At 34.7% G+C, this 24,355-nt stretch overlaps 3 protein-coding genes across 4 annotated transcripts; all 3 read right to left on the reverse strand.

Moving 5' to 3' along the window:
* Window positions 1-173: 173 nt before the first annotated feature.
* LOC141834391 (uncharacterized) lies at window positions 174-7,600 on the reverse strand. 2 transcript variants are annotated; one of them, XR_012602329.1, is made up of 7 exons: window positions 7,353-7,600; window positions 5,572-5,690; window positions 1,332-1,389; window positions 1,169-1,246; window positions 1,019-1,084; window positions 601-696; window positions 174-532 (listed from the first exon to the last, which is right to left on the reverse strand). XR_012602329.1 is itself a non-coding variant. In XM_074721746.1 (5 exons), the coding sequence occupies exons 1-5, from the start codon at window positions 7,552-7,554 to the stop codon at window positions 891-893; spliced, it is 651 nt and encodes a 216-aa protein (XP_074577847.1). In that variant the 5' UTR covers window positions 7,555-7,600; the 3' UTR covers window positions 731-890. The 2 variants fall into 2 exon arrangements, 1 of the variants encoding a protein (XP_074577847.1); XM_074721746.1 differs by lacking the exons at window positions 174-532; window positions 601-696 and having other exon boundaries at window positions 731-1,084.
* A 1,346-nt stretch (window positions 7,601-8,946) lies between these two features.
* On the reverse strand, window positions 8,947-11,116 carry LOC141835285 (uncharacterized). Its single transcript, XM_074722722.1, has 5 exons — window positions 10,948-11,116; window positions 10,571-10,675; window positions 9,821-10,076; window positions 9,488-9,565; window positions 8,947-9,337 (listed from the first exon to the last, which is right to left on the reverse strand). The coding sequence occupies exons 1-5, from the start codon at window positions 11,047-11,049 to the stop codon at window positions 9,195-9,197; spliced, it is 684 nt and encodes a 227-aa protein (XP_074578823.1). The 5' UTR covers window positions 11,050-11,116; the 3' UTR covers window positions 8,947-9,194.
* A 3,595-nt stretch (window positions 11,117-14,711) lies between these two features.
* Window positions 14,712-23,458, reverse strand: LOC141834523 (uncharacterized). The gene is made up of 8 exons (XM_074721845.1): window positions 23,431-23,458; window positions 22,724-22,790; window positions 22,544-22,589; window positions 22,369-22,467; window positions 16,664-16,732; window positions 16,211-16,565; window positions 15,954-16,111; window positions 14,712-15,710 (listed from the first exon to the last, which is right to left on the reverse strand). Exons 1-8 carry the CDS (start codon window positions 23,456-23,458, stop codon window positions 14,874-14,876), a joined length of 1,659 nt encoding a protein of 552 aa, XP_074577946.1. The 3' UTR covers window positions 14,712-14,873.
* Between the last annotated feature and the right edge of the window lie 897 nt (window positions 23,459-24,355).

Consider the following 24,355-nt stretch of genomic DNA (forward strand, 5'->3'; position numbering starts at 1 on the left):
TCAAATAACTATTAATTAGGAGACAAATGACTTGGTCCCGACGACCTAAACGTTGTTCTCAAGCAAGTACTTCTATGCATAAGCTACCTGTTCGCCAGAAGGCTTGGAGCTATAATGATGGACCCGTGGCCTCTAGAACTATGATTGGCATTCTCGATCGTGCTGCTTAATAAATTGTAACTAATGATTTACTACTGTTGTTGACTTGTTGCAGCAAGATTTGATATTATTGCAGGATTTATTGAGTGTGCAAGGCTGGTCCCAAAAGATTGCTTTCATGGTCACAGGACAGGATAGCTTGCCTGTTATGGTGACCTGTACTCAGCACTAGCACAGCTGGGCAGGACAAGTCTCGGCGTACACAATGAGAACGTCACGCAAGCAGTGCTACAGGATCATTCGCGATCACAAGACGCCTACGGTGATGCAAGAACAGCATGTCAGCGTCCCGCGACAGCAACGGATTTCTGCCTGCTGAATGAGTCATCTCGATCTCGTTCGGTTATACGCTTCACGTATGCTTCTTAATTGCCTGGACAATGGGCACGCTCTCTTTAATTTCCTTCACAAGAATCATGTGAGAAAGATAGGAAAACTAACCGTGAATTAACACAACCATTTCGAAGCAACGCGTTGCCGAGTCTGGTTCGACTCAGGCGATGCCGGTGGAAGGAAGGCCAAAGTAACTGGAGTCCCCTGCAGTTCAAATAGTTGCTGAAATCGTTTGCCATCCAGCTACTGCTTTATTAAACTTAAATGCATTTGATCTTGATATTTCAGAACATGTGATTGGTAGTGTTGATGATGACAAAGGAGATTGATCATTCAGATTGATAATTCTCCGAAATTGCAAAGATTTACATCACGGGGCAGCCGGGAATTTTAGTGATTTAGAGAGGCAAGAGTAACACAGGGCAAGGAATGAACTCTGCCAATAGATTTGCATCGACATGCTTCGAATGAATGGCCTCCATACTTAAGACTACGAGATCCAAATTCAAGTCGTCGGCAACCTCACCTATTATAGCAGTTGGCTTCTTCCCTTCTCCCAGTCGCTCCATCAAGCCGAACTCCTTAAATCCACCTAAAATGATTTTTAAAAAAAACAGACAGTATCTCAATATGCATAGTGCGACAAGGCCAGGAAGAACAATAGAAGAACATAAACCTTCAGAAAGGTGCCATCTGATGCTAGACAGTTGAGCATCATGCTCAGGGATTGATTCTTTGGGCTTGTCATCAATTACTACATAGAAACGAGGTAATAAACCCATTAAACTTTCAAATGTAAAAAACAAAAAACATTCGAAATCAATACATTGTGCCCGTACCAACAACTGTTATGTCAGCACCATACTTTTTTGCAAGGGACGTGGTAGTTGAAGCAGCCTGTCGGCCAAAAAATTGCAATTCATCAAACACAAGATGGAAGAGGGAGAACGGTGTGCCCATAACGCAAATTCTATAGTCTCCTATCAAATTATGGAAAGCTGCAGTAGAATATTAGTTTACGGATTATAAAACTGTAAATCTTAAAAAAAAAAAAACTTGGGTATTTGTCCTACAAATTGTAGGATAGCATGGAGAACATCATTAGGTGTCAAACTCCAAATTGTCACGAATGTATTTTTAGTGCTTTGACAAGGTGAGGATATTGGAGTCACAATTGGAATATACTAATGGCTATAAACATGTTGCGTGAATTTTAAGTAGCACAGTGGAGCACAATCCCATAAAGATATTGCAGTAGTGACGCTACCATAGAGGGCAAACCAACATATCTTTGGGGTGTACCAAAAGATATCTTTGAGATATTATCATCACGCGTGTACCTCCAGGATTGCTCAAGCTCAGTATTTAGTATTATTGAAGTTGGGTACCAGAAAAAAAATCACAGAATGTTATCGACTACTTGTTGACTAAGAACAATACCGTAGAGAAAATCAATGGTAAGGGTATCATCAGAAGTGAATCATTAACTTATCATTGTTAGTAAATGAAGCATGAGGGCAAAAGAGGATTAAAATGGCAGGTTGATCTAATCAGGAATGTAGTGTGATGCCTGTGGTTGGGTAGGGAATATCAGGCTGCAAATTCAAATAATCAAGTATCATGTCAAACCTACAGTTTACACAGAAATAACCTTTCGATCAATAAAATTAACCAACACATGTAAAATATACAGCTGAGATTAACAAAGTATATTTTTTATGTTCCTGGCTACACCTAAAGATAGGAAAACTAATTCACCCATTCCAAACTTGGCGTATGAAAAGCTTGAAATAAATGAGGATGCTTCAGTCCTCCCATAAAGCAAAGACAGGCTAAGAAGACATGGAGTTAGAAAATCATGAGAGGACAAGCCTGTCCAATCAATCTTACTTGTCTGCGTGTCCAGATTGTGTTGAACACTACATATATAGGGTGGCTCTGTCTGGAACTCTTGAATTCATGGTTTTTTATTTGGTTTTTTATTTGCAAATACCCATGTAAATTATTATCAGAGATACAAGTCCAAACACAATAAACTGTGTTTGCTCCAATTACTTAAGGTCATCTGCCATTAATCTTATATACCTATTAAACTCTATACAAGGTCATGTCACTACTAAAATTTAAATTAAACTATTTTTCATTACATTAACTAATAGTTAATGTTCTCTTTGGCCACCCTTTATCTTTTCAACTCTTTGTTCATCTTACATATATATACCAGCTCAATCTATTTTATCTCATTGGACCATCAATTGAAGTTATATCTAATTGCTTTTGAATATTGGTATTTTTATTTTATACTTTTTTGTAATCACACATTTGTCTTAGCATTATCATTTCTGCAACATTAACTTTTAGAAAATATTTCCTAAAAGCCAAAGACTCCAATTAATAAAGTATGGCAGATTGACCTACAAATTTTCTTTTCCTATAAGGGGAACACAATGATCACACGACTCCATGAGGTCCTTTCTATTTTGTTTCTTAAAAGCCCAAGACTCATTGCATAAATTATAGAGGATTGAAACACAATCTACATAAGCCCCAAAAATTATTACAGAAACATTGGTCATGAAACTACATCTAATTCTTATCCACAACAAGCTTTGAATCTAATTACAACTCTTATCACAATATCTTCTACATATACAAAGGAGCAGGATAGGTAGGCGGAATCAAACAGGGTCCTTTCATGGTAGGCCAAGTGGCTTGCTTGGGCAGTGGTCCAGATTAGTGGGAAGAGAAAAAAATAACTTTTTAAAATATTTGGTTGACTTATGCTGTGCTACCCTGAGATCACAGTTCACAACAAATTTGGCTAGGAATTATGAATATCTTCCTAAAAAGAACGACCTTAATACAAAGGGAGGAATCTAGAGATTTAAGCAATGCCTTGCTAGCATCTAAAGCTAAGAAAATGATCCTTGAATACAGGGAGTCAACAAAAAAGAAGAATGACAAGGAAGAGTTACTCAGAAAAGAAATCAAAGTGGTTAATATTTATAGGAAAGCAATGAAGAAATTCGAGAAGTGGGCAATAAAAGGCTAAGAAATTCATTGAGCGAAGTAGTATTAAAGATAAATTTGCAAAGGAAGAAAGGGATAGAGTTGACCAATATGTTGCTAGATGGTTCTATGAGGTCCATTTCATGCAATCTCCTTGAAGCCTTTCCACACTATGGTAGAGGCAATTGGTTAATATGGTTTAAACTAAAAAGGTCCATCTATGAGCTTAGTGAACCTTTACTTAAGATAGAAGTGGTAAAGATAAAAAAAAAAATTTACAAGCTCATAGGGATTCTTAGAAGAGAACTAGTTTCACAATTACGACCGATTCACAGATAATGACAAAAACATTATCAACTTGCGCATAAGTTATACATTCAGGCATAAGTTTTTTTAAAGTTCATTAATGCATTTGAGAACTCTCAGAGAATATGTTGATGGCATTAAGGAGGTAGGGAAAGAGAATATGCTGCAAATAGTGACAAATAATGTTACAACAAGTTTAGCTGCTGGGAGGTTGATGAAAGAGGAATGCCCACACATATTCTAGTCCTCTTGTGTGGCCCACACTATTAGTTTGATCCTTAAGAAAATTGGTAAGGAAAAAAGATTAAGGATACAGTTGAAAAGGCAAGAGCTTTCACTGTTTTCATATTCATCTCAGTATTAGACTTCAAGCATGATGCACCATTTCACTCAAAAGGATTTTGTGGAAGCTGGAATCACAAGGTTTGCAACTTCTTTTCTTTCACTGTTGTGGATGTGAGGAAAAAGTTAAGAATGATATTGTCTTTGGATAAGGGGGTGCAATGCAAATGGTCAAGGTGTGTTAAATGTAAGCGAGAAAATGTTACTGTGATGAGCACACTGTTCTAGCCAAGTGTAAATTTTACACTATAAGTGTTTTTGCTATTAGTGAAGTTGTTAAGGATTGTTGATGCAAATAAAAAGAGAAGAATTAAGATGTGTACAGTGGCATAAGGATGCTAAGAGAAATAATGGTCTTTTTTTTAAATGTGAAATGTGAATCCTATTAAGAAATATATGAAGGTGCAATTAAATAGTGCTCTATATGTTGCTACTTACTAACTTAATTCTTCTTCTTCTTCCCTTTTTTGCTATTATAGGCTCTAAAGAGGTAGAGGCTAATAGCATTATCATGGATGACAAACTCATGCATAGTCTTCCTATCCTAAACTTACCACCCCTATGTTAAGCCGCATAAAGATGCATCTTGATTCTTTGGAAGATCAGTAGCTTAGTCATTGATCAAAGTATGATGAAGATTTTATCTTAGGTAATATTTACATTAAGTTTGCTTTTATTTTTGAATAAATTTTAGAATTTTACAAATATTATTTATTAACCTAACAATGAAATGTGTGTATGGTGGCATAAAGGGTGCTAAGAGCGACATGATGGCCTTTTTTAAAGTGTGAATTGAAGTATATTAAAACATATGTGAAGGGGAAATTAGATAGCGCTCTACATGTTTCTACTTATTACTTTAATTTTTTTTTTTTTTTACTATTACTGAGTCTCCACGGAGATAGAGTTCAGTAGTGTTATCATGGATGTTATGCAATATGTATAGATTTTCCATCCAGATCCTACCACCCAAGATAATATGATAACCATGGAATTTGAAGGCACATATAGAGATGCATCTAGACTCTTTGGAAGACCACTAGTTGTGAGATAGAGATCAAAGAATGATAAACATTTTAGTGTAGGTAATACTTACTAAGTTAGTGCGCTAATCATTTTGAATAAATTTTAAAATTTTCTTAATATTATTTATTAACTTAAATCTATATCAAATTGGTTGTCAATGTATGGATTAGTTACTACCTATTTTCATGCAATGTTAATCAAAATTCTTAACCTAACATGTAGCTCCTCTAGGTGTAAGAGTAATTGGAGTGCATTTTAGAGGATAGGTGAGGATGATGAGTAGAGAATTGATGTTGCATTCCTTTACTGCATAATCATTCCATAGCTACCCCCAATCAGGAACAAGTTTAGATGGCAGCATTAAAAGGAACCAAGAACAAAAGAAATAGAACGAACCAGTCTTGTTCCTTCTGATAGGTAAGGATTCCGATCTGTTATGGGAAGAAGTAAATGCTTCACATTTGCTAATGCATCTACTGCTGATGAACTTTCAGATTCATTCGTTTGTGCTCTTGCTGAAACAATATAATGAAATTATTTAGCCCGTATCAAAATCTATCGGAGTCTAACTACTTCAAGCTTTACATAAATAAATAACTATATTAATAGATTCTATGCAGCTTCAGAATTGTCAAATCAATAGAACTAACAGATAATGTTTGACAAAATACATGGATTCTGTAGATACTCAAGAAAATGTATAGGAAGTGATACACAATTGATATATTGTTCAGCAGACAGGTTCACTATAATGTGCAAAAGAAAAACACAAGAAATGTACATAACCCTGGATGAAATTTTATGCCATGGCTAAATCACAAATTTCCACGATTCCAATGTCATGCTACTAGAGTGATAAGCTGCAAGAAACAACAAAGTGTGTAGTAAAAAATAGTATAAAATCATAAACTACTATTAAAGAGCCAAACAAAATTTACAGCAGTTTTAACAAATAGTATAAAATCACAAAGTAATATTACACGGTCAAACAAAATGTACAGCAGTGAAAATGCAGAAAATGAAAACACTAAGTGATATATCGTGTTCCTTGACACTTGTCTGAAATCTGAAAAACATACACGGAATTGCATAAATTATTCTACTTACTGGTACCAAGTCATATAGCTCATCAGATATATGTATTTTGGCACCAATTTTTGCATAATGGACAATGAATGAAAATGACCAATCTAAAACATTGTTGTTTGACATAGCAAAAGCAATACTCGAGCAAATACCTCATGTATAAAGGCTAATCATTAACAAAAGAAGTATAAGCATTTATTTTTTAATTTGACCTCATCTATGGAGGTTAATATTCTGTATTTGTCCTCAAGAAATCAAAAGTTATTCCCTCAGAAGTACTTCATACGAAATTGTGCTTTTATACTTCATACGAATGTCTTGCCTTTCAATGTGTCTGACTATCATTATATGTTTGGCTGTGTACATTATCCATAAAATGATTGGCAATACAGCCAGTACTAATATGGATTTGCCCATGTTGGATCAACATTGGCAAAGGTCAATCTTATTTTTCCCAGAAATGTGCTAGACTACACTGGAATACTCAAGTGATGGACATAGCATAGTGATTTCAGCTCAGAAATTGACATGACATTAATCTACACATTAGATGACGATATCAACCCAATAAGAAATTAGGAATAAAAATCAACGACACAAAATATAAATCATACTGTGAGAGATTTGTGTCTAAACTCTCTGCAGATGTCTAATGCACTAAATCTAGATCATAAAAACACTGCCTTAATAGTCAACCTACCAAGCCATGGATCAAAACTCTCCCTAGATGTTCTATAATGTAGCAAAGTTTGGTCAGTCAACCTACTAAGACATGGATCAAAATCTCTCCCTGAATTTATCAACACTGCTGCAAATGTATATTTTCTTCCATTATATTGCCTGGTGGTTCCTCCATTCTCCTTCACACGATGGGCTCATTGGTTCTTCTGGGTGTAAAGCTCCTCTTCGCATCATTAAGAAGAGAAAAAAAAGCTAATAATGTAAAGAATCCTCCAATTTCAGCCCAAGATATTTGGATCCAACAAGAAACTTAGCCCTTTAGCTGCGCCGTTGGTTAGGACAAGCAAAAGAAAAAAAAGAAATGATACAAAAACCAAGAAATCGGGATGTAATTAAAATCTCGAACATACCCTTGAGATCGTCTCTTCTTCTGTAGGCGGCGGCGATGGCCTGAGACCGCTCGGACCAGCGAAGAGAGTAGGAATCCGGGAAGTGGCAGACGGTGGAAGGAAGACGACGAGTGAACATCAACGGCGGCGAGGCGATAGAGGCGGCGGCGGGGGGATTAGGCCAAGAGAAGGAGAGGAAAGTGGCGGCCGCTGAAGAAGCCATGAGCAATGATTGGGGGATCGGAGAGAGGGTTCGTTTAGGGCTTATAAATAAGCGTAGAACTAGAAGCGGAGGGAACATTCTGGAGTCTTAACCATTCTTGGGGTGCTCTTGAACCTGTTGACAGTTGGGAGTATAAATATCAAACAGAATTAAGTTTGATTATGTTTATTTATTATTTAAATTTATTTATTAAAAATTTTATTAAGTTCGAGTTAAGTTTAATTGAGTAGTAATTTTTTTAACTCAATTCAAATTAACCATTTTATGTAAGTAATTATTTTTGAAATATAATTGAGTTGATTATCACGGGATAAATTTTTTCAAACTAAATGGATAAATTATCTGGGAATTTTGGTGAAGTGTAGTGATCAACTCAAATTCTGAAGAGATAATCATAAATTGAATCTGATTATGTAATGACTATGTAAGGTTACTGGAATGATAATTTTCTATTTTTATTAAAAAAATAGTAATATTTTTTAAAAAGTATTAGTCAGTTTATCAAATACCTAACTAAATAATCCATATATATTTTATAATTCTTAAGAATTACATCATGATTTAGAAATAATTAAAATAGGATATACATGTTTTATTTTCTATAGCAAAATTAAATTTAAAATTTAAGTTTTTTTAAAAGACATTAATTTTTTTAAGAGGTAAATGAATTAAATATTTATAAATAATTTTGATATTTGATTTAGTAAGAATTTATTTATGTTCCTTCAATACACATCAAATCAATACATATAACTTTAAATAATTTATTAAACTAAAAGAATAAATTTGAACAAATAGTTAAACTAAATAAACAAACTTAAATACATATGTATTCAATTTGTTAATGTTTATAAACAATATTTATAAATAATATTCAGAAATAATATTCATGAATAATATTCATTTATCAACCTACTAAATAAACAAACCTATAAATTTATATTATTGTTCAATAATCAACTAAATAAATTTAAAATACAAAAATTTTAAATAAATTTGAATTAAGATCTTGATAATATCTAAATAAATCAAGTTAAAACTAAACTTAATCAAACTCAAACTCATAAAATAAAAATCAAGTCAAAACTTGAACAATCGTATCAACGACTTGATTCAATTTAAACTCAACTTGATTTAACTCGGTTACCTTACTATCCTAATTTTTTTGACAAAATTTATTAACTATCAGTAACTAACAAACGAGGATTTATTAGAAAAACAAGTGCACCTTTTAATAAATATCCAAATTATAATGCACATTTTAAATATTTCTTAAAATTGAGTGTGTGATTTGTGGACATGAAATAATAGTAGTGATAGAACACCAACAACTATTACAAATTTCAATGAATTATTGCCATTGTATTAAATTCAAAAAAAAAATCCATAAACTTTGAAAATTATAACCTTCCAACGAATGAGTACCTGAAACAATTAGTTCTAATCACTTTTCCAGATATTGGCAAAGAGAAGTTACAGAACCATTCCATTATATTTCATGAAACTCTTTGCAGAAACTTCATGCAGTTATTCCTCTCAAAGAGGCACTGGATCCACCATGCACTCTTATGCCGCGAGGAACATCACAAAACCTTGTAACATTTTGTCCATCCAACGACCAAGATCGTAGAAAGTATCGGCTACCGACGTAGGCGTTCTTCAAGCCTCTCTATGGCAGCACCAACGCCAGTTTTATTTGTATCGTTCCGCCCTTCTGTATCAGCAGACATAGAATTTGATAGCTCTTTGTTTGCCATTTCCACCAGCTTCAGATGAACCCATCCTGGCATAGTAAACCGATAAATTGAAATTACCAAACAATGAGAACATGTATGAGAAAATGGAGGATGCAAAGTGAAGCATGATAAGATTAAGTTTTTAAGGAATTACATTGATATGGCAATCTAAAAGAATTAAACTACAATTTCATTACCTAGAGGGAAACAGATTCCAGCTCCCAAAACTGAACCAAGCAATACATTCCTTGCTCGCCACATTGGGGACCCTGGCACTGAAACAAACAACAACATAAGGTACTTTCTTTGCTAGCTGCTCATCACTTGACTCATTTTAATGTTAGTTCAATTACAGGTTAATCTGTGATAGAGCAAAAACATAAAGTTCAATACAAAACATGATTCAATGTACTGAACCATATGTATTTATTGCAGTATTTTCATCTCTTAGACACAAGCTACTTTGTAAGAAAAATCATTATGTCAGTGCCGAACAAAGATACAGTTCAGAAAAGAGTAATCTTTCTCACATATAAGACCGAATGTAGCAGCAGTAGCAGAACCAGCAGTGACAACATTATACACATCATGTACACCTCGTTTTTCAGCCAGTAAGTTTTGCAAGCCATAAAATGCTGCAGTGAACATGCCAAGGCGAATACCACCAACAATTGAACCACGAGCAACACGAATAAACCTTTTCTCCATTGCATCTCTCATTATTTTGTATTGTTCACGCTTGTCACGTGTACTCCCTAGCTTTAAAGTAACTTCTGCATCCTTGCTCTGTATATATTAGAATGAGCATGACATATATAAGCCCTTAACAACAAGCATTTTCTGCAAGTTCTGACTATGTTGTTTGCCTTTTTGTTTTAAATCAGTCTTGCTTGACAAATAGTAATAACTGAGATCTTTTGATTTTAATTGTCGAGTGGAGACACATAATTGACAATAGCTAATATGAACTCAAGACCTAATAATAATTAAGAAGAATAACATTTACAAAAAGGACAAAAGTGTTAGTGACTTAGAAATCGTATCATGTCTAAGTTGGCAAGAAATCAAGAATTAGGACTCCAACAAAGTCAAAGTAAATAAAAGACGACAAAAAGAGATAAAGCAACAAAGTTTCAGATTAGCTCATATGATTCATGGATTGCTCTATGCTCCAACTTAAAACGTCAAAATAGAAAGTTTAACATGCATGCCATACAGTTAAAATTTAGTAAAAAAAAGAATAAATAATAACAACAGTATTTTAGGAATAGGAAGCTTACTACAGATGCAGAAGCCTCTTTGCTTCCACCATATAGCAACCCTGCAAATACTCCAACAATTGTTGCTGTACCCCAACTAACTGTTCCTGGCTTTCTCTGATTTGCCTGAACAATGGTATGTTTTAAATCAAGAAACAAGTTGAATTCAAAGAAAAAAAACAGATAACCTAGATCAGCAAGCATATGCATCTCCAAGCTCACATGTCACAACTCTGTGAGTGACTTTTTTTTACAGACGATGATAAAAAAAAAAAAAAGCATTTTTTTTTGGTTCAATTCCTTTGCCCTCAACAAAGTTGGTCTTGATTCTGCAGTTAACTAGAAACAAACAGGATGCACAAACACTGGAAGAGATTGCGAAATAATAAAAAACGTACTTTGCCCTGAGACGACGGCGGCACCGCAGCGTCGACCGGAGGACCATCAGCGACGACTCCGTTGGGCGGTGAGGAAGCAGCCACGTTCTCGTCGTCTCTCATTACTCCACCGCTGCAGCTGTTGGCCGCACACTAGAGCAGGAGAAGAAAAGGGCGTGCAGGGGAGCGGAGCAAGGAGAAGCAATGCGGCCGTCGAGTCTAGGGCAAGATAAGCACAACACACACAATAAAAAAGTCAATACCAAAATCAGTTCGCTTCGACTCGAACCAGATCGAAATTGATCGGCTATTTTATGAAAATTAATTGACTCCATGAAATATTTCAATTAAAATTTATCCTCCAAGGCATAACGTAGACGGTGGGTGTATGATGTTGCTGACATAATGGTCAGAAGTCAATCCCCAAGAGATGATGATTCACTTGTTATCGAAGCACACTAGTAATATGAAGTGTGATAATGATGTGAGCCCTCAAGACATGGTTGAGTTAGTTACTTCGGGGCAGACTTACTGAAGTGAGCAAGGGTCGAATCTCAACAAAGCCAAAACAATGTCCTCCTCTGTAGTGGTCAAGTACAGCCTTCCGATTTACCTTCTCACAGATGATTATGGAGCCGACCATACAGAGCCGCTAGGGTGACGAATTTCATCTTTTGCTGAAGTGATTATGATGTGAGCATTGTTGAGTGTACTATCTTCCCTAGTCTTTTGATTCGATTAATTTTGAAGGCGACTAATCTGACTCCATAGAAGTTTTTCACTAATCATAGGGTAAATCCAGAAGCGTAAGCGGTAATTCACACAATGATCTAACAGTCCCAATTATTCAAACGTGGAAATGAATTTCTTGAGCTCTCTGAGTTTTGAATCATGGATGTATGGAGAACCCTAAAGTATGCTTACTATTGCACCATAGTCCAAGAGACATTATCTTCTCTATCGTTGCTTCTAGCCAAGGTGAGATTCAAACGTGGAAAATGATGTGAGCATTGTTGAGTGTATTATCTTCTCTAGTCTTCTGATTCAATTAATTTTGAAGGCGACTGATCTGACCTTACAAAAGTTTTTCACTGATCATAGAGTAAATCCGAAATTGCAAGTGGCAATTCACACAATGATCCAGTAGTCCTAGTGATTCAAATGTGGAAAATGAATTTCTTGAGCTCTCTAGGTTTTGAACTATGGATGCATGGAGAGCCCCAAAGTATGCTTACTATTGCACCATAGTCCAGGGGACATTATCTTCTCCATGGTTGCTTCTAGCCAACGTCAGATTACGAAAGCATTTGCCGCTTTATCGAATGGTCTCAGGCTAGAGAGCTACATGAGCACCTCATCTCTTTGAAAAAGGTTTGCAATCTTAAGACATGCCTAGAGTCGTTAATTTGAATTGAGTCCATCGGAACTCATTAAATTGGTCCATCCTATCAAATAATTTAAGCATGTTAAATTGAATTTTATTAAGTCGTTATCTGACGGGCCTAAACAGACCAGGCCGTGCAGGTTGCAGGTCCAAACGAGCTCACTCATGACGGTCGGATAGACTCCCAAGCACCCAACTTTCCTTTATAACCATACTGAAGTAGTCGAAGATTTCAACAGAAAATTTTCGTTAGCCCTCCCAAAGTTTCTTATCTAAATTAAGATACTCACTAACAAACCAACTACCAACAAGCCAAATCACATGATGGATCATAAGAATCCAAATCCAAGAACTAAACTACAATACTTCGGTGGTTACCTCCTATGCCGATCCAGAGAAGCCGCAAAAGCAGAATCTCACTTCATTTTAACACACAACAAGACGATCTACTCACAGTTCCTCCACAGCACCACTATCTCTCCGCTCCATCCGGGATTCATCCAGATGTTTCCGCACAAACAACCCCAAAAGACAACTCCCCCAAAAACCAAAAACAAAAAAAAAATGAAAATCACCCCTTAATCCTATGCTCCGAAAGAGGAATAGATTAAAGAAAACAGACCTTCCGGGACGAGATCGCCAAGGAGACGCCCCAGATCTGTGGGGTGCAGTTGTTTCTTCCAGGAATCGAAGAGAGCGTTGCACTTGGTTTCTATCGCCGGATAGGGGAGGCGATCGCTTTTTCGATCTCACGGATGCTCGAGGCTGCCGCAGACAAAAACCCATTTTATAACGACCCGAATAATTACCTAAGCGGCAGCCAAGCGCAGCAGCGCTTGACAGATAGTTGGAAATCTTTGAATACTAATTATTTTTGCGAAAATAATTTGGGGGAAAAAAGGGAATTTAAAATTAAAACAAAATAAATAAAATGTGAGTTTATCTTATTAATTACAAACACGTGCGGTGCATGGATAATTAAAGAAAGATTTTAAAAGAGATAAATCGATATCTATATTATATATATTATATAAAATATCAATTAATTCTGTAAATAAAAAATCAAGTTCTTTTTCGATATTGCAAAAGGCGGAAAACGTAAGAAAATGAGCAAAAATTAAAGGGCAAAAATTGGAAGGCGCCTCCACATTTATATTAAATGATAAAATTGATTTAGTTATGATGACATAAAATTATAAAAGATAAAATTGTCAAATGATGAAGTATGACAGTTATTATTATAAAATATAACTGTTATTCTAATCAAAATTATTATATATAAAATATTATTATATTAAAATATATTTAAATTCCACTATAATCATTTAAAATTTTTATAAAAACTACGAGTAGGTATAACATTATAACAGTTAATATAATATTATAATAACTATATAAATAGATGTTATAACAGCGTAACTATTATAACAACTAATACAATATTATAGTAACTATAAAATAATTATTATATAATTTTTAAAGTAATATTAATAGTTAAAATAATTTTAATAGAGTTTAAATAATTTTAATCAATTTAATAAAATAATTATTAAGTAGCTGCTACATGTTACATGTTGTAACACGTAGTCTTAATTAAAGTTGTCAATTTAGTTAGGTCTATTAGGTTGGTCTATCCTATCAATAATATAAAAAATAATATGATGCATACAATTTCCATCAATATAGAATCTTGAATTAAAATTTATCACCTCTAAATAATAATTTTAATATTACCAATTTAATATTTCAATATGACATGATTTGGAAGCGGATCAACCCACTTAAGCTTGCAATCTACGCAGATCGCATAAGCCCATGATGAATTTGGATTAATTCGCAGGTTGAAAAAAAAATATTTTCTTCTAAAATTTAAAATTAAAATATAAACTCAATGAGGTTATAGGCTTGGATTGATGTGCGAGTTGAAAACAAATATTTTCTTTTAAAATTTAATATTAAAATGAAAAACTAAATAGGCTTGTGGGCTTGACCTACCTAATTTGCAGTTAAATTTAAATTTTTTTATTTTATATGTATTTTTTAATTGGCTCTTGCGTGATCCATCTTGAATTTTGATTTTTTAAATTACTAAGATAACTATTTTCCATCCCATCATATGATGGAATTTTTGACGAATTAATCCATCTCATCCTGAGTTCATCTTTAAAAGATTTTTTTTTATCATGAACATACAAAAATAAAATAATTTTAGAGAAGTTCATCTAAAACTTACACTTTTATAATTTTTTCAAGAGAAATATAATTTTAAAAATATATAAAATAATCTGATATATAAAACTCCCATCAATACAATTAATACAGAATCTCAATGAAAGATTATATACAATCAATTGGAATGAACATATTTCAACCAAAGCAAAAGAACAAAAGCAAGCAAAAAAGAAAAATCAAACATCTTGTTAAGAATTAATATCGATAGTAATTAATCTGTACAAACACTCTTCTACTTTTACAACAGAATGCGGCAGTATTTGTAACATGAGTCATGGCCGCTTCTGCTCTCTAACCTCTACCAAATGGAAAATGAAGAAGGTGTACAATCTCAGAGCCCCAATGCTAGGTTTGGGTTTTTCGAATCTAATCGAACACCTGAAACCGGTGAAGCTGGTGACTGGAAACCTAAATTTAGATCGGGAGAAAAAGAAACTGACTTTGTCATTGATGCCACTCTCCTTGTTCCCTGAGAATCATGGGGGCCATCAGGCAGGTGGCTGCCGGAGATCGATGATGTACTTGGATGAGTAACTGAATTAGTCATATCAGCATTGAAATTACTAGCGGATGCTTGAGTGTTAGTCCTTGACAACATGTCTGATGATGATTGAGGATGCATTACCATGGCCTCTGAACGAAAGCTGCCAGGTGATGCTGATACCTTGATAGCATTCCCAGCTTGAGAAGGATGGTTAAACCCCAAGGGTCGACTAAAACTGTTCAGTGGCTGCATCGCACCGACTTGTGGAAGTTGATTTCCTGTCTTTTGCCAAATGCCATGTGGTTTCAAAGAAATTGCTTGATTCTTAGTAGCAGTAGCTTCTGCAGAATCTATGGATCTGCTTGGATGAGGATGTGAAGCAGCTGGCGACGTTGAGTTTGCATTAGCTTCCACCGCTGCATCATCAGATGCATGTTCAGATGCTGATGCACTTGTGGTTGGCAAGTTTTCCAGTTGGGATGAATTCGGGGATCTAGATAGTAGAGGATGAGACTGTTGTGGTTGTGGTGCATCCTTCTCTCCGACCCACCCGCGGCCAAATTTCGTCCCGGGAGGTAGAACACGCTCGATGCGTTTAGCAGCAATTTCCCAGGCAATAGGACCAAGATTTGCGGCAAATCGTGCCAAGCTCCTTGCATAGGCATGCTCTGTGTAAAGGCCGACCTAATTTAACAGTCAGACCATGAACTTAAGAGACTAATATATTGGCATATAAAAACATACACTATGTAAAAGTTCGTCGATCAGAAGTAATAGAAGAAATTAAAAGGAGAGTGATCAGCTGCAAATCTAATGATACTTCCAACACCGAATATAACTATGAATAGAATCATTTCCGAGTAAGTAAGATATGAATATTAGAGTGGGTCTTTGAAATTTAATGCAAGAATCTAACTTAATACTTACAGCAATCAGCTGCTTTCTCTCTCCATCAAATGCTGTTAACACTGATGGCTCAGTTAGGGAGCAAACCACCTCAGGTTGGGTATATGTATTGCGACGATTTTCATCAATAACAAAGGATTTCTTTAGATATTTCAATGAACCACCTTTATAAACAGAACCTACAAAAAGATCCCAAAGAGAACATTTGTGATTAGGCAAATGATGATAATTCTGTCTAGATTCATTACAAATGTCACAACACACAATTTGAAGTAAACCTGAATTGTCTTCATGCCTTTCAAACTTGTGCTCATTGGTGAAACCATGAGGTTCGGTATTGCGAAGAGAATAAGTTTTTGTAGACAAGTTGGGCAGGCTGGTTTTATCCAATCCAGTATGTGATAAATTGTGCGAGAAGTTGGTTGATTGATGATTATCTCCAGCATTAGCAAGTGTTGCATTGGAAGAGAGATTGGAACATGCATTATCAGCAGCGGGGCGACCTAATTTCTTGAAAATATTTTTAGTCGGTGGTCTACCTCTCCTTGCTGGCTTTGGTTCTTGATCATTATCATCACTTTCTTGTCTCAGATTGTCAAAGTTCTTTTTTGCAAGCTCTTGAATTGCTCGAGCCTGTACAGACAAAATACTAATCAACATAAAAGGAATAAAGTACATTTATTGCTACCTGAAAAGTAATAGAAATAAGCAAGGAAAGAGATAGCTGACACCTGTCTGTAGTAAATTGTGTCTGATCCATTGTATTGCATTGCATTTAAGCTGATTAAAAAAACATCTTGCTGCAAAAAACATGAAATAAAAATGTTTTCAGATAAATGGAAGGTCACTTCCGATATGATAATGAAGACAGAATACATCACGAAACGCTTCCTTCATTGTAATAGATATCATCAAGTGAGGCACACAAAAAATTATTTGCAATATGCTAAAACTGCAATGTAGAAGTGATCCAAGGATGATCGTCTTCAAATTTCAGGCATAATATCTTATACAGTAGGGAAAATATATGAATCCCAAAAGCTTAAGTTAAAATAATTGTGTTTCTCGTTCTATATTTTATTACTAACACATCAATTCCAATTCAAGTTCAGAAAACAAGAAGAAGAACATGGTAAAACTGCAGTGCAGCAGTAGATGAAACATGTTCCAAAGAGAGATTTTACTCGAATTTTGAAGCATAAGAAAAAAAAAGACACTAAAAGCCTCTTACAAAATCCACAAGCTAAACAAATAAGCATGTAACAACTCCTAGAATACCATCTTTACCCTTTTTCATTGTGACAGTGACTACAGGGCACACATATGATCAGTTCTAGATGTAAATCACATTAGATGGTAAGACTGTTATCACCAGCACACATGTTTGATTTGTGGCTATAATATTTCCTTTCAGAATGATCAAGTCTGAGTTCCACCCAGAGGTTGTGCCAACTAGGGTAGACAATGCGAGTACCTCATGATCACCAAGCTGTATTCGTCCCAACTATTGGATCCAGCTACTTTAATAGTATCCCTCTGTTAAGTTTTATACAAGACTATATCACAAGTAACATTCGAAACCAACCATATAATTAAATAGACTAAAATTTTCTTAGGTACCCCTCTATTCTCTTCACCTTCGATGAAAGAGATTCATCTCTAGATATAAAATCTATTGTTCACTTTTGAACATGATTATACCATCTCAACATATTTTCTCTCATTTTATCAACTAAAACTCTGCATCCATCTTAATATTGTCAATTTGTCATCACTGTTATATTAACTATTTGTACGTGTTGTTTCATATTTGCAAATTAGGACATCACTCTATTACATAAAATATGATGGATTGTGCCTTGTTATATTAACTATTTGTACACATTACTTCATATTTACAAATTAGTACATCCCTATATTACATAAAATATAATGGATTGTACCACAATTTCTAAAAAAAATCTTTTAGTCAAAGGGGAATGCAATGATCAGAAAAGCCTCTCTCGTTACTATCTCTTCCTAGTTGAAAAATAAATCTAAGCTATTCATAACTTTTATATAGATTTCATTCTTATCCATCTTAACTATTTCGATGATTCTTCTCTTATTACTCAAGGTACATTTCATATATTCCTTGTTTATTTTGTTCTATTGATCACAAAGCCTTCAATTGTTAAATTTTTTCTCCATAATTTGAGATTTAAATATAATCCAATTACACATCAATTATCCCAATAATGTCTCAGACTGCATAACCTGAGGTTTATGTTGAATATTAAGTATTAGTTCATCAAGTACTAACATTAAATAACATAGTCTCTGGTTCACTATAAGAAAATCATTTGTCACAGTCCAAGTTGCTATAATGCTAGTAAACATTATCTTATATATCTTTTATCACATTAATGTAATTACTACAAACTCTTTTCCACTTCAAAATCCAATTTAATAATTGTCTAAGTACTCTATCAGCTTTCTATGAGTCAATAAAAATCATACGTAAATGCTTCTACTTTTCTTTATAGTTTTTCCAGCACTTATCTTATTAAAATAAATAGCATCTATAGTTAATCATCTAAATATGAAAGCGAAGTAATTTTGAGAAATATTTGCCACATCTCTCATTCTTTTTTCAATAACTCTTTTCCAAAGTTTCATGATATGACCCATCAAACTTTATAATTAGAACAACAATATATATCACTAACTAAACTATACCTTGATCACCTAAATTCTACCAAACTTCAATAGTAACATCAATGGGAGATACACATTCATCTACTTTAACTCTTTTTAAAGCTTCTTTACCTTAATCTAATATTATAAACAAATCTATGATTATTAGCATAATTTTTTATCGCCAAAATCAAATTATCTATAAAATGCTCATTAAAAGCAATCCCTGTACCATGTGAAAAAACAAAGTGGAGAATAACAAAAGCCGGCAGGCAAAGTCTTCCTAGCAGCCTTAAAGGTCACTGAAAGCTCCACAACAAAAGTCGGAGGGAAGAATTCTTCCTAGCAGCCTCAAAGGTCACTGAAAGCCTTGCCAATAGGGATGAAATTGGAGCTATCCAACCCATCCAGAACCTTAATCCTGTATAATATTACACAGGGGGTGTGCATATCAGTTAAGCCCTTTTTCTCTCCTTGACAGTTTTTTATTGCCTTCCTACTCCCTAGGAATCCACCTCTCAAGTCCAGCTTCAGTGTCATACAGCTACCAGAGCAACAAAGCTAACTGAAAGATCAAACAAACATTATAACCTTTGGAATGACATAGGCAATGACCTTGTGCTAAGAGGTGAGATTGGATCCAAAAAACTTTGACTCTCAAAGTTGTGAAAGCAATACTAGCAGGTCAAGCATTACTTTCCACTTCTACTATTCCTTGCTACTAGAGAAAAAGATAGCGAGCTTATGAGAAATGAATATTTCAGATTGCTTGTTGAGTTCATATTGAGTATGCTGAAGATGTGATACCTATACAATACTATGTTAGTACATGTCAAATACTTTATCAATGTATATTCTTTTTCCTTCTAGACTAATGTAAAGGGATAAGGCCTTGGAGTTGAAAAGATCATTGATATAAACCAACACTCACAGAGAAGCATCAGTTACACTCTAACTAGTTCTAATACTAGTAGCAGTATTACAATATATACTTCGATCATATCAATCCAATAATACATTGCCATGATATCAATAACCACCATTATTATGATGATTGGGTACTTCATTCTTTATATAGGGATTCTACATTATACACCATTCAATTGTATACTATATCACTAGTAATATTCAAAACTTTTCAGTCAATAGAGTTTTACTTGATAATTAATTCAAGTGTGTAATGTTTAAAAATATCCAAACAATCTAACTTATTTATCTCATTTAATCATGTAATTGGGATCACACCAATTGCTGTTTAGTAAAAGTTATTTTTTAAAAGTGGTCCAAATAACACCACAATGTCACCTCAGCATGTTGACCTATATTACACTGATTTTTAATGAGTTGTTCCTTCCTACTATACACTTACAGTTGGTTGTATCACACTCTACAAAAATTTATTTTTAGCTAAGGAACATACAATGATGACACAAAAATTGAGAACATCCTTTCTATTAATGATATTTTCTTAATAATGATAATTTCATGACATCTCCTTAATAAATAATATACCTAAAACTCTAAGTAACAAGAATTTGTAGTCCATCTATTACAACAATCATCTTTTTTCTTTTCTGAAGTTTTAAGTTCTAACTAACTTCAAAAATTTTAGGCTTGGTTTCCTTGGATGGAGAGATGGGCAAAGGGGAACTGCATCAAAGAAAGAACAAAAACAGCATTGATGGCTACCAGATGGCAAAGGTGGAAGAGGTATTTGGTCCATGTTGGATGAAGAATTCATCATAAACTTAACAAACTAAACTACTAACTCATCCGGAAGAAGACACAAGTAGAAAAACTGCTTGTCACTCAGATTGTAAAATTAGACACTAAAGATTTTAAGTAATACTAAAACAGAGCATATGATTTTTTAATTTCGATAATAAGAAAAGCAACAAGGGAATGGATGGGAAGGAATTATTGTAACTAAGAGCTTTAGATATTTTGAATATATTATTAGACAAAATGGAGATACTAACTAAAAAACCACTAAAATAGTGGGTTGTTCAAATGGATAGGAGTTTTTAATGTCTTATTTGATCATCCAATGCCTATCAGGCTAGAAGGGAATTCTTATAACATTGTAATACAACCTGTTGTAAATATCATGTTGTTGGGAAATTAAAAAACAATAAGTAAAAAAACTAATGTAATAGAGAGGAGAATGATAAGATGGATGGGGTTACTATAAAAGATAAAATAAACAAAAAATAGTACCTTCCGAGAGAAATTAGGTGCAGCTCCAAACATTATGAGAGGAAATAAAAATGGTATGAGCATGTTCAAAACAATGAATCAGACAATTTGAATCGATTAGAATTGAAGAGTAAGGGGTAGAGAGAAACCATTCTATACTACATAATTAGAAATGATCCAATAATTGAATATTACGAGTGATTTAGCTTAATATAGAGTTCAATGAAGAGATAAGATTTGTCCAACAGAGCACAAATAGTTCGGGTTAGTATGGCCTGAAGATCACGATGACCTTGGAGTTAGAGGAAAAATGTCATCATTATAGATTTAAAGTCAGTTGGGGTAAATTGATTTTTTAAAAAAAAAAAATTATATGCCTAAATTCAGACACCATACTTTTGGAATAATTGGAGAAAATTGAAAAAAAAATGTAACAACCAAAATGTAAACCTGAGTTAAGAAATTTTAGAGAAATAAAGGAACATCCCAAGAATAAATTGTGGTAAGGTGCCTCTTAACTCAGCACCAAGGGAATTTTTGTATCAACTTAGAAGAAAAGCATCTTAAGTGGAAAGTAAAAAAGGCAATCCGGTGCACGAAGCTCCCATCAATGCGGGATCTCAGGAAGAATCTATTGTAATGAAAAGCCTCTTAAGTGGAGAGTAGAGAAGAAAAAAAAAAAAGACAAACAATCTGAGCCTCGAATATTAGACTTTTGATGAATATTAGACTTTTGATGAAAATCTATCAAACATTTTCATTACTGTGAAGTACCAAATTCTAAAGTAAAAGCACAATGGTACCTGACTGCATGATAGTTCTCATCATTGGATAAACAAGAAAAGTATAGGTGAATATACATTAAAAAAAGAAAAATATCTGCTAGTATTTCGAGGACAACAACTTTATGCTGACTTTATCCATTGAGAGAAATAGCTACAAACCTGAATTACACTTGTCATGGAATGAATTAAAAAATACATAATTATATATGTTTATGTAAAAGCATCCTTGGCAGGAGAATTCATGACCTCTTTTATAGGAAAACTTACAGTAATGTAACTATTAAATGACATTCATAAAAACAAAAAAAGGTTAACTATTAATTGATAATTTATAGAAACAAAAACATTATGCAACTTTCTTGTTCAGTTTCAGGATAACAAGGAATCTCTTGACAGAAAAATAAATATACAACCGAAAGCTGCAGACTGACTCAGATGCTACTCAGCAAAATGAAAAAGAAAAAAGAAAAACAAAACGTAAGCTAACTCCAAGTTAACATGAAGTCAAATAGAAAAGGAGATAAAGGCTCTGTCGCACACTGCACAAAGGACAAAAAGATAAAGGACTTCACATACATTGTCCTTTGATGTTTCTATAATTCCTCATAATCACCACTAATTAGTGTACAGTTTCTTTGTTAAAAGGGAATTTCCAAGTAAGAGCATGATAGAAAAATCTATAAAACACCACAGCTTCTGAGAGTATTTTGGTTGGAAAAAAAATCAGGTAATAAATAGTCTACAGAAAAATTCAGCATCCAGCATTTGTAGTAACTGACCTCAAACTGCTCTAGGTTGGCATATGCTCCATCTGAAAGCTTCTTCCTAATCGTAGCAAAATCCATGGGATGTTTGATAATGTCATGATAATCTGGAAGCTGCCACAACAGCCAATATAGGATGCAATCAATGGATGCCTACTGAAGAAGGTAATCATATTCAAAGACAACGCACCTCCTCAGGGTCAACAGGCTCCGCAAAGACACCATAAGTATCTTTCCTGATATGGTTATAACAAAGCAATCAATCTAATGGAATGATACATATTGAACAGAACATACACATGGGCCAAAATCCAAGAAGGAGAAGAAGGAAGCTCTGGTGAGAATCAAACAAAGAAAGCACAGAACTCACTTCTGCAACCTATCCAAGATAAAAACTAACAACTTTTTGTCCGGTAATGGTGTAGTGGGTCCAAAATCTGCAGTTAATCCTTTGGATACCCATATTTTTTCTATCCCAATTTCTCACTCTCCCCGAAAGGAGAAGCAAGCCTCCGAGCCCACTACGCAGTTAAGGTGAAGGTTCTTAAGAGTTCATTCTCTCTCTAGGAGGTCTCGAGTTATTGTGGTCTTGGTTCTTGCATATACTTGCTATTATCAAAATCCTAGGTGCGCTTCTTTTGACAGGTGCCATACTATAATAAATTTCTGCGAAACCGACCCCTGTGCCCCACTTTTGGTCTGCCTTAGTACGTCTGACTCATCCCTCTCCCTTTGAATTGGTAGTCTCTGGATCACTATAGTCTGCTCTCATTACGCCTACATTTGACCATTCTTTATGGACAGCGACTCATATTCTGGACTGAGGTCTTGTGATCTAAAGCGTAATTTGAGCCTCCTTTCTTGTCTCACCAGAGCAGAGGAGGAAAGAGGAGAGAGTGATGACTCAGTTCCAAATTATTATAATATACGAAGGGAGAAGGAGATGTGTACTCGCCAGGCGGGGGGTTGCCTGCACTTCATTAGACTTGATTGAATCACCTCAATGTGCTAAATCGGGGAGTCTCCTCCTTTTGCCCTCAGCAACAGTCTCATATCTGAATGGACAAGAGCGCATACCGTAGTCGTTGTCTTTGCCATTCACCATTGGAAAGCGCTAATAATACGAATATATGATCTTATCTTCGCCCTTCCTTTTGATTGCTCTTCATATAACTCGTAGATAATACGAATAGATTCAAAGACTCATATATGAGATTATGCCATTTCCATTTGAGCTCTTTTTTTGCATGGGGCAAAGACAAGTATCTAATATGATTGCAGATTTCGCCTTATAGATTAGAGAGCTCTGAATTACATTATAGAAAGAATAGATGAATCCGAAATGGACTCCCTAGGACAATAAATTTATAGTGCGGATCGATAGCCGCCCTGTTGCGTTTCACAATAGTGGGCTGCGGCCCCGCTCATGTACTCTCTTTGACGGTCTCCGCTTGCTCTCAGATCTCTCTTTCAAGCTCTTTCACTGAGGGAGTTCCATTTATGATCTCACTCTTTGCTATATGCGATGCAACTCGAAGAATGCTAATTTAGGGATGAAGATTAGGAAGAGGAATAGAATCAGAGGATAGGCGAGAGCAGCATCTTATATGAATTTAATTTAACACTAGAAAGATCTTCCCCAAAGACTCACTGGTACACCATTCTAGACCTCTTGCTGGTTTAAAATAATTAGAATCTGCCGGCACAAATTACATTAAAAAGAGGGTTCCGCTTTCAGGGAAGTTTTATAAAAATCATTCTCATTATCTCGGAAGCGAACTAATGACTTAGTACATTCCGAAGAGGGATCCCTGACTCATTCTTCCTCTAAAGATTCTTCTCTCGTTCTGCCCCACTCCCTATGGTCGAGCACTGAACCTTCCTCTCCTTATTCAGTCTCGCTATTCATTTTATTCGCTCCTCAAAGAATTAGAATAAAAAGGATTCGAGTGGCATGTGTGAAGCATCTTACTAAGAGTTATCCTCTATCTGAAATTTAACT

This window comes from Curcuma longa, chromosome 9, assembly GCF_044706935.1.
Source record: "Curcuma longa cultivar G26 ecotype Majalengka, Jawa Barat chromosome 9, ITB_CL_G26_1.1, whole genome shotgun sequence".
Lineage (NCBI taxonomy): Eukaryota > Viridiplantae > Streptophyta > Magnoliopsida > Zingiberales > Zingiberaceae > Curcuma > Curcuma longa.